The following is a 16,650-nucleotide window of genomic DNA, read 5'->3' on the forward strand; positions in this document are numbered from 1 at the left end:
TTCAATAGGTTTAATCGTTTATCCAATTTACTTCAAAAGCTGTAACCTGGAGATTGGTTACCCTTTTTATAACTGTTTATAACTCAAATCATTAGTGTTTTCGTTTAACCAATATTTGAAACTGCTTGACATCGTCTGTCCGTTTAGTATAATTAGTTATTAAGAATTAAACTTGATTAGCACTTTCCACTGATTCTCAGTGGATTCAACACCTTACTTGCCCTAGCTAGTAAAGGTAGTATTTATAAATGTTTTTGATTGACCTTTCAACATCGATCAAAATAGTGCCATTGCCAGACAATCAACGCGCAAAGTGCTAGTTTAGTTTTTGTTTTTTTACATTTATTCGTTTGATTTTACGCGAGGTATTGGTCTGTCTCATGTGTGCAGGAAACTCAAGATGACGTGGAGTTGGGTTTATGACCCAGTTGAAGGATATAAGGCTGTGGATGACGACGACTCGTACCCTCCATTTTCATATCATGAGCCACCTTCACCGAACCTTCAAGGCTACTGCAAGTCAGATAACTATTACCAAAGGAACTTCAATCAGCAAGGTCGTAACAACCAGTACCAAAATTATTCACCTCCTCCACCTAATAATCATGGGTATTATGAGTCAGCTGATGAGTATGATAGTGATGGGCCCGAGACACCAACTTTTATAAGTTCCCGAGATGAGGAAGAATATTATTATGATGAGTACTCCCAACCGATATACGAAGAAGTCCCTCAATATAGTAATCAAGGTTGTACATATCAAAGGAAATATCATCATATCAAGAAGATCCCTCGGGTAACGAAGAAGAGTCTATGGAAGACATTATGGACTTTTTAAAGGAGATGAAGAGAGATCAAGAAGCTCATGTTAAGGCTTTAAATCAAAGGTTAGAGCTTCAGGAAATGTCAAGTGTTGCCCAAGATGAACTGATTAGTCAACTATTAGAAGAGGTTGCCCAAATTAAACGAGAACGAGAGAAGTTGGCTAGTGGTGTCGTGGTGGATGATGAAGTGATAGATGAGGTTCAGAGACTTTTAGAACATGAAGTGGAGGAAGAGGTTGTGGAGATTAATACCACACCAACTCCATTAATTACCGATGAGCCAATGAATGTTGCGGTTGTGGTTGAAGAAGATGACATTGAGGGACACGGTTCAGATCTTTTAGGGCATAAAGTTGAAAGTTTATACCATGTTGAAGACATAGAAACCTTTGAAGAACCGATAAAGGAAGTAAGCCAGGTTTTGTTTGATGATGATTTAGTAGTGGGAGAGGATCCAGAGCTGTTGGAGCATAGAGTTGAATGTCTAGTCTTCGGATAGTTTCATATTATCTTGATCATCCTCCATTACCCATTATTCATATTGATAAAGTCGAGGATGATGATTTGAACTCGAATATAAAGAAGGTGAAGATGAAGAATATTTGGGCTCACATGGGTTCTATAGACATTCCAACCATGAGGAAGAAAGTTTGGACACGGCAAGTCAAATACCGAGCTTACACGGGAAACTCGATGGGAAAATGCTCGGTTCGGCCCCGATCAACATTTGATGCTTCGAAGATAAGAAAGAGGGTGTGGTCTAGACTTATTAATCACCGGGCGTATGTGAGAAGTTTTAAGGGTAAAAGTGCATTCAAACCTGCCTGTATGGGTTCATCAAACATACTTAACATGAAGGAAGAAGAGGAGCCGAGGCATATCAACTACCGAGCTTTTAAAGGAAACTCAGCGGGAAAGTGTCCACTTAGACCACCATAAACGCAAAATGAGGTAACGGTCCGGCTGAAGACCTTAACAAAAACTTAGCGCTGACCGGGAGGCAACCCGACCTTTTGTTTTGTTTTTCTTTTTGCGTGTTACTTTTTGCTTGTGTTTTGCAGTCTTACTAAACCCTAATTGTGGGGAGTTGATGGTGGTCTAGTCAAGATTCGATGGAGCATATAGTGTAACATCAATGTTCAAGGATTTTGGGTCAAGTATGCAACAATACTTATAAGCAGGACCCGTTTGACAAGAGATATTCGAATCAGGTGCATTTGTCTGTTTCCTTTACCTTGGTTGTTAAAGTTTTTAAGTTCTCGTGTACTACACTCAATGTTTAACAGTAAATTACATTGGCGACAATGTGGGGATGCGGGATTGGAGTTGAAAAGTGAAAAATGTTAAAAATGTCCCGAATTTAAATTTTTTTGCAAAAACAATGGAAAATGATAGAAAAACTGGAACTGTTTGTAAAAAGTTATATTAATAAAATAAAAAATAAAATAAATAAATAAAATAAATAATAAAAAAAATAATAATAAACGAACAATAACACACTTAATTTGGGATGTGTCGGTCGGCTCAGCCTTAAGAATGAAAGGGCGATTTAGTTGTTGACATAATTGAACCTCAAAGTGCTTGATTTTAGTGGGAAACATTTTCGGGTTTTGTTTGTTTAGCTAAGCCTGTGTAAGGACTGGGATGAAAGGTCAGGCCATACTCAAGCCTTTTTGTTAGATTTGATCACCAAATGAAAATTTTAAAATATAAATAGACTACTGAACGATGCTTGGATAGGCTTTACGTTAGAGTATGCTAGCTGGCTTGTGATATAAACATAACGAAAATACTTCTAGTTTAAGTGGTTAAGGCTTCATAGGTGTATGGTTTTATAACCTTAAATCCTGTATTGATGGGATGCTCTAGGGTTCGGACACCAGGGATCTTTATGCGGTATATCATCTGGGTATTCATATCTCCTAAGTGGATTTATGAATATTAAAAGAGCTCAAAGAGCAAACCCGCAGTTTATATGCCAACTATAAGTCATTAAACATGATCATTACGTGCTTTTAAAGTACAATTACACTACTGACTTGATCATCCACGCTGTTAGTCATGTGGGGTCCCCGTGCTCGCGTCTTATTACCATTAAGAAACGGACCACACGGGACACGTCACATGTAAGCCCTACAGATGAATTCGTGCATACTCACCCCTGGAGATGGATTTTGGGGTTTTGCTTCATAATGGGGGTATACCATGTAGTGGGGACTATTTGCTAGTTAGTAACATAATTGCACCTTAATCGTATCTAATGGCCATTCTGGTAGACTTTGATGCTTAAGTTTAGGTTTTGGTTTGATAAAATATCCAGGATTGTTTTAGCTATTGCATATGGGCTTAAAATGGTACACATGGTTGTGCATAATTTTGATTATCTGACCCTAAGGTTTAAGTCAAGTTGGGGTGGTCTGGCTCGGTAAAACCATAATGAAGCATGGTAAGGCGGCTTCAAGGCTTTGATGTGTGGGTTCCATTTAATCATATAAACTAATAGATTGTCACGCCTTATTTGTCCTGGTAAGTATTAGGGCATGGGTTTAAGTGGATAGCAATATCGGCAATCGCGGTTTTTGTGCTATTTGTTGATACTTAAAATAAGTTTATTATTTAATAAAAACAGTTTCCGGTTCTGATTTCATTGTATATCTTTTTCGGGACGAAAAAGGATAAGTGTGGAAATGCGATGTGTGGGTGAAATATCGTGTGTTAAATGAGTCATATCACATGTTTTGTGTGTTTATATGCCGGAAACATGATTACTTTGTGTGAGTTTATGATTACAAGTGTGCGGAGCTTAAATGGGCTAAATTGGAGCATAGGATATGGAACGGAAATGAAGGTTTTATTGCATGAAATGATAGAGAATTTGAAGATGAAGACGTGGCCGAAAACGTGGCATAAATCGGAGTTCAAACGAAGAAGTTACAGGCGAAACACCATGGTGGGTGACAGGCCCACAGTAGCCTACGGTGGGACTTCCACCGTAGCCAACGGTGACCCACCATAGCTTACGGTGGGCCAATCACCGTAAGGCAGTGAGCTTGAACCGTAGGCTACGGTCTCCTGGGCAGAAAAACACGATTTTTTGGTATTTTTTTCCATATTTAAGCCCGGTTCAACCCTAGGATGGCTATCCTTCATACCCTAGCCCTCTTGGACGATTTTGGGGCCATTCTCCACCATCTTAACACCTCCCAATCACCATAATCATCCATGCCATCATCCATTCAAGAATCAAAGAGGCCATTCAAGATGCATATGCTAGGCTAATCCGCTTGTGACCATCTCCGGGTGTAGGGTTAAGTTGTTCATTGGATTTGTGGTACTTTAAATCTTAATTTTTGGATTTTGTTTGTATGCTTGAAAATGTTCTTGGGTAATCAATGTTATTTGAAGTTTATCAGTTAATGATTTTGGTCATCAACAATTGGGATTGAGTTCTTAGTGTCATTGGCTTAGTTATCTTTAACCATAGAACAATTGTTTCATCATTACCCAAGATTACAATCAATTAGATTATTGTCTAGCCGTGTCAATCAATTGGATTAAGTTCTAACGATCAACATAGTCAAACATCTAGTCTCTTGGTTTATTGATTCAAACAAAGGTTATAATTCAATAGGTTTAATCGTTTATCCATTTTACTTCAAAACCTGAAACCTGGAGATTGGTTACCCTTTTTATAACTGTTTACAACTCAAATCATTAGTGTTTTCGTTTAACAAATCTTTGAAACTTCTTGACATCGTCTGTCCATTTAGTATAATTAGTTATTAAGAATTAAACTTGATTAGCACTTTCCACTGATTCTCAGTGGATTCGACACCTTACTTGCCCTAGCTAGTAAATGTAATATTTATAAATTGTTTTGATTGACCTTTCGAAATCGATCAACGCTGCCTTTTGTTTTGTCCATCGATACCGCGAATTCGCAACAATAATTTTTCTTGTATTATATATGCCAACTTTTTATATTTTGGTGTGGATGAATTATGATATAAACTGAATTTGCGTCGTTTCGTTACTGCAGTGTGTGGTTTTGTTTATGTTAATTTGTTGTATTTGGGCGTTAAGGAATTATTTTGGGTTTATTTCGGACGCCGTAGCCCATCACTGATCGAATTCACCTCAATTTATAGCCGCACCACACAAGGTGATAAGCTAACAACTGCCAACCGGGTATGCTACCTAGTTATTATTAAATTCATAGAAAGAGTGAAAGGGCCACAACTCTGGAGGACAAAAAATTGTATTGAATAGGTCATGGACGTTGTGTAATGGCCTCTGTGGGGTATGCATGGAAATATCCATAAGCCACTTGATTGCTCATTCAGTCATTTGGTCTTTATATTTGAAGACCAAGACTTTTCATCCCATATTCACCTGTTCATCTCTCCTCTTCAATTATTTTAGATCTGATTTCAATGGCCTCTAGTTCCTCCTCTACTCTTAAGGCTTCCTCTTTTGAGGACGAAGCTTACTGCTATGATGCATTTTTAAGCTTTTGTGGCCAAGATATTCGAAACTCTTTTGCGGATCATCTATACCATGGGTTAAAGCAAGCAGGAATTCATACGTTCAGAGATAATGAAGGAATCAACAAAGGAGAAGAACTGAAGCCAGAAATTGAAAGAGCAATTAAAGATTCGAAGGCTTCTGTAGTCGTATTGTCAAGGAATTATGCAACTTCTAGTTGGTGTCTTGATGAGCTTGTGCTCATACTGGAGCAAAGGAGGAATTGCAATCATTTTGTTCTACCTGTTTTTTATGGCGTTGAGCCCACAGATGTTAGGAATCAAAATGGAAGTTTCTCCGTACAAGTCAAACCATCTAGTTCAAAGTGGACAGATCGCAACATAAGCCGGTGGAAGAAAGCTCTTATGGAGGTTGCTGAGTTGGCCGGAGAAGTAGTTTCCGGGTATGGTTATTTAAATTCAGTCGTTTCTGAAGTGAGTTTTTTCTTGGTCGCCAGTGATAATCACAATATCACGAGTATTTGATTTTTAAGAAATACCATAATCTATTATATAAGCCTGGCGAGGTAACCCATTTCGGTTATGGTTATTATCGGTCAGATTGGTCATAATAATAACCTTAATTGGTTGTTTTGGGTTTGAGTAAATATATAGGGGTCTAAACAGGTCAACCTAAAAGATTGAAAAGAAAAAGTTGGAATGAGTCATAGGTCAAAGAAAGAAAATCCTGGAATAAATCAACATGAATCCAAGATAAAAAAAAAGGAGAGAGAGAGTAAACTAAAAACATATGCAACATATCTACATAAATAAATAGAGATGAGCAATAGCATGTATGGTAACCTAAACTAGGGTGCGTTTTTTAATCGTACCCGAATACTGAACTCAACCCAAAGAGACCTGAGACCCAAATAACCCGACCCCAATTTACCTGACCCGATTAAACTTCTAACTCGAACCCGAATCCGAGATCAAACAATCGGGTCAGTATTTGGGTTGAAATATCCTTAATCGGGTTAACCCGAATAACGCAAAGCTAGTGCGAATTTGAACCCCTGTATGTATTATTTTGGTCGTCCAGTTTATTAGATGTTAGATTGATACGGGAATAATTCGGGCATATTTTTTTTAATTCGAACATGTGTGTGTGTGATATGCTTGTTTTGTATGGTTTATTATGTTAAAATGGAAAGTGAAAGATTGAATGGATGTTAGTATATGTTTCATTTCGTGTAGTGTATGCTTTAGAATTAAGATGTTGAAAACTAGTTTTAGAACATATGCATTTATTATGCTGAAATGTTTATCGGTTTGAATATTTGTCAAAAGCTACTTATGAAAAATCTGATTTAAGCAACTTCTTTTAACTCATTTAAATTATTTATTTATTTATTTATGATCTTGTTAAAGGTGAATGATTTTTGTAACTTTTAAAACCTGAAACCCGACTCGGATTTACCCGACTCGTTTAACCTGAACAACCAGACCTTATTTGGATCGAGTTTTGGATCAAATTGCTTTGAGCTCAAACCAGAACAACCCGAAACCCGAATAAATAATCCGAAGAACACCCCCAACCTACACCATAGTAAGATCTAAGCTTCTAGACAAAGCTAAACCACAAATGAACCTTCTAAAAGTCCTTAACTTTAATCCTACGTCTACATGGACTCCTATCATGTACTCAAAGAGGTACAAATCTATCAAATCCTTCCTAAACCGCTCATCCCAAGTCAGTTCAGGTCTACCTCTATTACTACTCTTCCCCTCTACAGTAAGGGTTTCTACTACCTTAACCGATGATGTCTCATGCCTCCTCTTCGCATACCTAAACCATCTCAACCTCCCTTTTAATATTTTATCGCTACCCCTAATCTTTCCCTAAAAATCTCATTTCTAATCCGATCCAACCTAGTGCGCCCATATATCCATCTCAGCATCCTCATCACTGCTACCTTTAGCTTACGCATTTGCGTTCTCTTAATGACCCAACAATTTGTTTCGTATAACATTGCAGACCTAATTGCAACTCTATAAAATTTTCCTTTTAGTTTAGCTGAGAATTTCTTGTCGTACAATACCTAGGGGCTGCTCTTCATCTACACTAGCCTGCTTGCACGCAATGGCCAATATTGCTATCTATCTCTTCATTTCTTTTTACAAAAGGCTAGATACTTGAAATTGATTATCTATGAAACTATTTAACCCTTATTCTTATCTATATCCATTCTAACATAAACTCATTTTAACCTAACAATCAATTCAACCCAACTCATCCATTATAACTGAAAAGGGTATTTAAAAAAAGGAAAATAAAAGTAGTATGTCAAAGTTAAGGACAATTTGGTGAACATTATTACATCATATAGATTTTGAAGTGGTTTAGAGGGTGTCTGTAAGGTTCTGTTTGTTTTTTCAAAAGTAAAATGTCTGCAGGTTGCGGACCATATCTGTAAACATCTGCAGTAGAAGAGGTGGACCAAATCTTTACAGTCTGCAACAAGAAGACTGTTTGTTTTTTAACGTCTGCACACTACTATAATAAACAGAAAATTAAATAAACCGATTTTTTAAAACAAAAATCAAACAACACATTCATAAACCTTCTACATATTTTATTCAACAACAAACTAGTAATAATTGTACAATTTAACAAAAAATCAAACAACACCACATTCATAAATCTAAACCTTCTACAAACTTTATTCAATAGCAAACTAGTAATAATGAACAATTACAATAATGGTGAATAGACTATCAAATCTTGAAGAAAAATAAACATGCCAAGGTAGATGGTAGACGGTAGTGGAGGTGGCAGCTACGGCTGGAGGTGGCGGAGCAGCCTGCGGCGGCGGTGATGTCGAGAGATAGGCAGCGGCGGTTGGCGGTGATGTCGGGAGAAAGGCAGCGGCAGTCGGCTGGGGTTGGTGGAGGAGCAGTGACGGTCGGCGGTGGTGCGGCACTGGCAGTGGAGGTCGCGGTGGTGCGGCGCCGGCTGTGGAGGAGATGGTAGGGGAGGAGATGAAAGGGAGGAGATGGTAGAATGAAAGGGGAGCTAGGGTTTTGAATGAGATAGAAGATACAGAAGACTTGAAAAGAGGAAGGTCCATGTCTTCTAGGATAAGAGGGCGCGAAGACGTTTTTTAATGAAATGTCTTCAGAAAAACAAACAGTCTGCGAGCCTAAAGGTTTGTGCGTGGTCTGCGCTGCGCACACATAAAAGGCCAGAAAGATCTTCAGACAAAAAACAAAAACCACCTAAGTTAGGCCTTAACTAAAATTCAACAAATACAATACAAAAACATAATATTATATAAAGGTTTAGTACTATTCTTACATTCTATCATACCTTTAAAAAAACTAAAAGTAAATATACAAGGATTATCTACATAGATTAAAAGCTAATGTTGGTGTCGTAAGGCCCGACCGATGTCACCCTGCTGGTCCACTTCAATTTTTTATATATATATTTTTATTTTTTATTGTTGGTACCGTAACGAACGTAAACAAAACTGGCCGAATTCACGTTGACTCACCACCTCAACGCCCGAGACCGACAATACTTGGTTTTACCAGCGTCCAGATTTTACCGACCGAATAAACGTCATTTTAAATATTTTGTTCTTTTTTATGTTAATCTTTTTATATGTTAATTTGAGTAATTTATTTTTTGAGTTTTAACGCTCTTGTTTTACCAACATCATTTATACCCTAAAGAATGTGCCCACACTGACTGAATTTGCATCGACTCGCCGTGGTAACGCTGAGGTTTACCAACACTTGGGTTTTACTGACCTAATAAACACAATTTTAAATGTTTTATTCTTTTATATGTTAATTTGACGATCTTATTATTTTGGGTTTAATTATGGTACCGTTACGAACTTAACGGATACCCACCAAATAGGTGTCAATTCGCTGTCGCAACGCAATACTCGGGTTTTACCAATTGGATAAATATTGTTTTAAATATGCTAATTTTTTTATAATACATTATACTACTGCCTCTACTTTTTTTCTTTTGTTTTTTTATTCTAAGTATGTTAAGTTGAATGTATTTTTTAGGTTTAGTTTCGATATCGTAACGAACATATCTAATACTGACCAAATTCACGGTGACTCGCCACTTCAATGCTCAGGTTTTACAAACCGAGTTCGTTACGCAACACGCGAGTCGATTACTAGTTTCAGTTTGCAATTCGATCTGTAACTAACTAAAAATGTGATATTATTATAAAATTAAATTTCAAAAAATTAAACAATATTAATATTTTTGGTGCTAATATCATAAATTCCATACATACTTTGTTGCTAATATCATTAATGAAAAGGGCGTTCAACCTAGACTTTTAAACTATAAAATTCAAGAAAAAGTCACCAGGCTAATTTTTTCTATATTAATTAGTCCATGAACTAATCAGTCTTTAGATGACCATATATAGAAGGGGTGTAATTCTGGGATGGCAAATGGGTCGGGTCGGGTCAGATGAAACGGTTATGGGTCGAAACAGGTTAGCGTCGCAACGAGTTAGGATCAGGATGACACAGTTAGAAAGGATTGTTTTGGTTTGGGTTGGAACGGGTCCGGGTCAAAAGGGTCCGGTCGAAACGGGTAGGTCCGAGGAGGAACGGGTCAAAACGGGTTGAGATCAAAGACCTCTCAAAAATATTCAAAAAAGTAATAAAAAATCATAACTCAAAATATAAATCAAAAACAAAAAAAAGTAAAAAAAATAAAATAAAATGTTTCCATGGTTGTCCTCGTTCGTAAAAACAAACCAAGAAATTGAACCGAACCAATCAAAACCGAAAAAATCGATAAAAACGAAACTAAAAAACTGAAACCGACCACGAAACAAAAAACTAAAAACGAATCCAAAGACTGCAACATTTTCTTATGACACTAACCCATATCGACCCGTTTCGTTAAATATGTTGACCTATTTTGACCAAAAAATAACAAGGTGGAATTTCAAGTGACCCATTTTGACTCAAAAATAACAAGGTGATTTTCAAGTGACCCATTTTAATCCATTTAGTTAAAATATCTTACCTAAATCAACCCATATAGTTCTCAAAACAGCTGAAACTAACCCATTTAAAATGCTTTATATCAAGATTGCCACCTCTAGGTATATGTAATAGTTAACCTCTTCTTAGCAGGGTTGATCTAGTTCAACTTGATTTATAGGATATCGATTAAACAAAACGAATGGAATAAATAGTATGGGTTGAGTTATTTTACAAAAGCTCACATAAATGAGAAGTATGAGAAGCCACAATTGATTGGCATGCGTCATGTGGGGACCACAGTGGGAAGGACATAAAAGTAAACACATATATTTATTCTCTTCACATGCAAGACGAGTGTTAATTCTCCCATCATTTTAAAACGTTTATAACCTTTCTCATGTGATATTTATTTAAAAAAATTTCACCGTAATAGCAAGCGTTTTTTTTTGTTTCCAATATGAGTATGATTTTGTTAAACAATAATAAAATAATAATTACGTCATTGTGTCTTTCTGCCTGTCATTGTATCTTTTTTTGCCATTGTGTTTTTCTACTCATCATGATAAAATAACAACAAATTATTTAATGCATATAACAAAATAATGAATACATATTACACAATAGCCTGAAACGTAAAACATAATGATAAATACATATTATACAATGACCTTAAACGTAAAACACAATGAAAAATACATATTACACAATGACCTGAACTTAATACACAATGAACGTATACTCTTTTTCTCAAATGAAGTGAATGTCACATGTTAAACCCGAACAAAAGACAATAAACGTAATACACAATGATGAACAGAAAATGATGAGTAGAAAGATATAATGAAGAACAAAAACACACAATGACGTAATCTTGTTTTAATTTTTATCTTTAACATGAGTAGCAATTGAAAAACACAATAACCACAACCTATAACACAATGATAGGGGAACTGACATATGCCTTGCACATGGTTGTAAAAATTGCGCCTAGGCGGCGAGTACTCAACGAGTAATCCCCGAGTAATCCCCATCTAGGACAATTTCTCGGTGATCCATCCCTAAGTACTCTCCGACTAAGGCCGGGTACTCACCGACTAAGGCGAGTACTCTCAACTCCCCAGTCGGCTGCCTAGCGACTTTTGCAACCTTGGCCTTGCACATGTAGAGAAAATTCAACAAATGTGGGTTATTACCTATATGCTCTTCCCATCAACTTTTTTCTCTTAAATTAATCTCTACCCCACCAGGGCTGCCTCCGAGGATTTAAATACCTCGACCGAGCGGAAATAAAAAGGCACGTAGGCCTTAGCGAATAACGAAATATATAAACTAATTTTTATGAACGACGATCAATGTTATAACAATAAATGTAACAAAAATATAATATAAATGTAATACCCAAATTTTCGAAACCCTTAAACTTTATACTTATACGAGTTATTAATACAAAATTTATTAAAATTAATATAGTTATTTTAATATATACAAAATTTTTTAAAATTGTTTAAAGGATTTTAAATGTCATGTTGACAAAAAAGTTAAGAATGAAGTTTAACTAAAACAAAACTAAAAGCGGTGAGTATGTAAATAATATATTTAATTATGAAATAAAGAGCAGGGGCTATTTTTGCTATTACATGAAACTTGATTTTGTTGTCATCTTCTCCGCCAAGACTTTCTGGCAAAGTTATTCGGTGGAATCTATTTTTCTGGTGACTTTTAAACACCAAACTTAACAACCGATTCGACCAACTGACGATGCCGTTTGACTCAAGAGCTTTTATATATCAAGCATATATGTGCATAAACTCCCCCCCCCCAGCCCTGTATCCTACAAATCTAAGATCAATGTATTAAATTACTTCTCACTCTTCTCATTTTTTTTGTCCTTTGTTTTTTAACATTATCCTAAATAATATATGAACATCAATTAACAAGAATGAAATTGTATTATAAATTCATGTAGAATTGATGATTTACAATGGTGGCCGGTGGTGCTATTTATACCCACCGGTGTTTACAAACCTACAGTCGCGATGATTCACATATGAACACAACGTTTCGTTGAGTTAATAATATACAACATTAGCCCAAACTATCATTTATTTATAATTTTGGAACTAACTTTACTAACAAAATTTCTAACTAGTTGCTTTTTTTTTGTATATAACTCAAAAAACTTATAACATCCTATTTCAACAAATAAAAGGATCCAATTACAATAGAGATGTATGTAAGCGGGCAACAAGTTGTGCCGCTACTCCCTTTTGAATAGCAAAACCGATCCTACTGAAAACAAAGTTATCATTCTTCGGCGTCGTTTAGTTACTATGCACGACCCGCTGAACTCTATTCAGAAACTTAACAGCATCGGGGGCAAGAGAACCAAATGTATCGAAAGCAAAAGGAATGGAAGCGTGTTGATTCTCGACACATGCCTTCTCTTGCTTAGCAATTTTTCCTGTTTCTGTCTTTAGCACGGCCTGCCTAGCAACAAACCCAGTGTCCCTAAGCCCGACAAGAGGGGACACCCCAGTAAGGTTCACACAAGCATGCTTCCCCCCGCCCATCCGAACCCAAGAATGTCCACTGGTCAGAGAGTAGACCTTACTTCACGCGTATCCGACAAGAAATTCACTAGTTACTAACTAAACTTTAACAAACTAACAACACCAGGGTTATCTCCAACACAACTTTCTACAAGTTTTGGCGTCCTCACGTTTGTGACAGGTGTGCAAAGACGTAACCGACTGACCACCTTGTCTCGCAGAAGCGTGTTATTGATTTCTCTTTTTTGAAAAATAACATTGATGTTCACAACTCTACTTTGGTTTCTTATTTATGTGATTAAGATAGATTATTTAAACTTTAAATTCATCTCATGAGCTTGTTCATTTTTCTTATGTTCTTTGCAGACCCGAAACACGAATTCTAAAGAAAATTGTTGATACCATTTACAATAAATTAGGTACCAAAGATGTCCATCTTCCGGTCAATATAACAGGGATGGTCACTCGTTATGAGGTTATCAATTCATGGTTAAATGAGAGCAATCTTGAGTTTTTAACAATTTACGGTATGGGCGGAAGTGGGAAGACAACACTAGCCAAATATATATACGATTCAAATTGGAAATATTTTGAATGTGCGAGTTTTGTTGAAGACATTGGTAGTAGATGTAAAGGACCCGATGGTTTACTTCCACTACATGAACAGCTTCTTAGAGACATTTCAGGGGGTAAAAGGAGAAGCATACCTTGTGTTGCTCGAGGCGCGCCTATGATTGAGGAAGCCTTGCAGATGAAAAAGACTCATTGTTCTTGATGACATTGTTGGACATAGTCAGTTGTTTGATTTACTAGGAAGGAAGCTAAGGAAGCTTAACACGCATAGCAAGATTATAATTACAACGAGGGAAAATACAGATGATTGGCTTGACTTTCCATATTGGAAGTGTCTAAGGTATGAAATGAAATTATTGAACGACGAAGAATCATCAGAGCTTTTATGTCGTCATGCATTTAGATCCAAAATTCCCAACTCAGGCTTTCTGAAGGTTGTACTACGGGCAGTAGAATATTGTGAAGGAAACCCACTTGCTCTTGAAGTGTTGGGCTCATCTCTTTACAAAAGAGACGTTGAAAATTGGGTAAGCCAGCTGGGTTATTAGAAAGAGATATTGATTTACGAGTTCAGAGTGTTCTCATAAGAAGCTACGAGGCATTGCCAGGTGTTCCTATAAAAGGGTTACTTTTGCATATCGCTTGTTTCTTTGTTGGTGTAGACATGGATTATGCGGTAAAGATATTGGAGCCTGACTACTCAGCAATATCTGGGGTTAAAATCCTAATTAACAGATGTCTTCTTTATATCTCACCAAACAAAAAGCTCATGATGCATAGGTTGGTTCAAGAGATGGCGAAAAACATAGTCCGTCAAGAATTAATTCTCCCTGCAAACCGTAGTAGAGTATGGCTTAGTTGTGACTCTTATAAGATTCTGAAAAAAGGAATTGTAAGCCTGTTTTACTTTCACCTTTGCAAAAAACATAGTCCATCAAGAATCACTTTTCCCTGATCGTGTTTTGTTTAACTGTTATGTCTTTTTTTTTCAGGGTTCAGAAACGGTGGAAGGTTTAGCACTAGACATGAAAACTGTATTGGAAGAGAATATTGCATTCAAGGTAATAACTAAAAATCCAAGTTTTTCATTATGCCCGAGTATGTCAGACCTTACAACTCGTTACATTCTAAATACGCAGCCATCAAACCTTAAAATAGACGCACTTAAGAATATGGATAGCCTAAAATTTCTCAAACTAAATTTTGTTGAACTCATTGGATCCTATGAGAACCTTTCTGAAGATTTAAGATGGCTTTGTTGGCATGGATTCCATTTAAGAACCATACCCGTCGACTTATGTATGGGAAACTTGGTGGCTATAGATATGAGCTATAGCAAGTTGGAAGTATTTGAACCCCCTACGGTAGTGAATCCATTATCTTATATTTGTTGCTTAATTATTAATCATCTTTGTGATACTTTGTATAACTTGCAACAGGATATTCACTCACTGAAGATTCTAAATCTTAAAGACTCACACAAACTCAACGAAATACGCAACATTATCAGAATCCCTAATCTTGAGACTTTAATTCTTTGGAACTGTTACAGTTTGGTTAATGTTTGTAATACCCTTGGAGACCTTACAAGTCTTGAATTACTGAACATGACAGGGTGCAATACCCTTGGAGACCTTACAAAACCTACTCTTCCCTTCCCAATTTCATTACATCAGTTATTCCTCAAAGATTGCTTTCTTAAACATACAACTTCTTTTCCTTTAACTTTCAGGGTTCAACTAGATTTGCAGTATTTGAATTTAGGCAATAGTCTATTTGAGTCCTTGCCTTGCTTTGATCATCTAAAAAAGCTTCGGGTTCTTGACCTGAGTTTTTGCTCTAGACTCATATGTCTTGCAGGCCTTCCTAATACACTTGCAGAATTGTATGTATACGGCTGTGAGTTAATAGAGAGAATAACTTTTCAATCAGCTCGATTCACTTTGCAAGAATTTGGTTATTTAGGTTGTATCCGTTTGCATGAAGTTGAAGGCTTTATGAAATTAATACCAATAGCTAAACTAGATGAAACTGATTTGGGTCACATGAAATGGCTAAAAGAGCATGAAAACCATCAGGTGTGCCTTGTTGGTGATGATGAGCTCACAGAAGGCAGAAGTTGGCATATCCAGGTCTGTTGTTTCTCTCTTAAATCCATCCGGCCATAACATCTGTAATAATAATCGTATAGAATCATTGAGCCATTTTGTTTTGTGGCACAGATGTTGTACGAATTTGGTATAATGAGCACATCTATGTCAGTTATAGAAGATCCAAACATGACACTTGAGTATATATCAAATTCACCTTCTTTGTACTTTGATGTTCCTACGTGTCCCAAAAATAAGAGGCTGAAAGGAATTAATGTAAATTTCAAGTATTCCTTATCAGGTGATGACTGGGTATGGTTTTGTAAAATCAGTACGAGCAATGGCGTTGATTTGGTCTATAACCCTAAAGTTTTTGGCAAACCTGAAGATGATTGAAGAGGTAGGTCCCAGCAGAGACCAGTTGGTCCCGCAAGACTCACCTGGAGCAGGGACGTCTGCGCAAAGGCCATCTGCTCCCGCAGGACCCACCATGCTCATAGGATCTTACGCGCAGTACACAAGCTGAACACGCAGGGAAAGCCTCCCAATGGTGAAGTACCCCGCCTGTTCCCGCAGTTGCGGATACAAGCCATCAGGAAAGGCTACCCGCAGACAGCAGGGCTACACGCACAAGACATTAGCTACTTCAGTAGTCACATGAAGGGATGAGCAAGGCGGGAACAATCCCGCCTAAATGAGCCAGTCTGATTCTGAAAGATCTCTTGTACCATACCTACAGAAGTATGGATAGGACAGACGATCTGACCAGAACAGCCCATGAGCCAATCACAGGGTGACAGCTCATCGACAACAGGACGAGGAGGAGCACCCTCTAGTACTGTTTCACTATTAGCCGCTGCCTACTCACCAACCCTTACTGAGGAGCATGCGCGGCCTACAGTTAGTGGAATAGTGTTACTGTTGGCCGTAACCTATTCACCAACCAGCATGGCCTGCGTACAATCCACAGTAAGTAGGACGTGCATAATCTACAGTTGGTGGAATAGTGCAGCCGACTTTGTTACTGTTGGCCGTAACCTACCCACCAACCAGTATGGCCTGTGCATAGTCCACTGTTGGTTGAACAGGAATACTATTCAGCCGGCTGTACCTTCTA

The 16,650-nt window shown here is 37.2% G+C and overlaps 1 protein-coding gene and 1 pseudogene across 1 annotated transcript; both read left to right on the plus strand.

The window, feature by feature from the left end:
- The first annotated feature begins 5,234 nt into the window (after positions 1–5,234).
- LOC143546520 (disease resistance protein RRS1-like) lies at positions 5,235–15,929 on the plus strand. The gene is made up of 6 exons (XM_077038177.1): positions 5,235–5,751; positions 13,237–14,335; positions 14,436–14,504; positions 14,583–14,807; positions 14,883–15,575; positions 15,666–15,929. The coding sequence occupies exons 2-6, from the start codon at positions 14,108–14,110 to the stop codon at positions 15,927–15,929; spliced, it is 1,479 nt and encodes a 492-aa protein (XP_076894292.1). The 5' UTR covers positions 5,235–5,751; positions 13,237–14,107.
- Positions 5,258–13,645, plus strand: LOC143546519 (toll/interleukin-1 receptor-like protein pseudogene; annotated as a pseudogene).
- Positions 15,930–16,650: the final 721 nt, after the last annotated feature.

Source organism: Bidens hawaiensis, unplaced genomic scaffold (assembly GCF_021521415.1).
Source record: "Bidens hawaiensis isolate Kalapana, Puna unplaced genomic scaffold, B.hawaiensis_p1.1 tig00014370_1, whole genome shotgun sequence".
NCBI lineage: Eukaryota > Viridiplantae > Streptophyta > Magnoliopsida > Asterales > Asteraceae > Bidens > Bidens hawaiensis.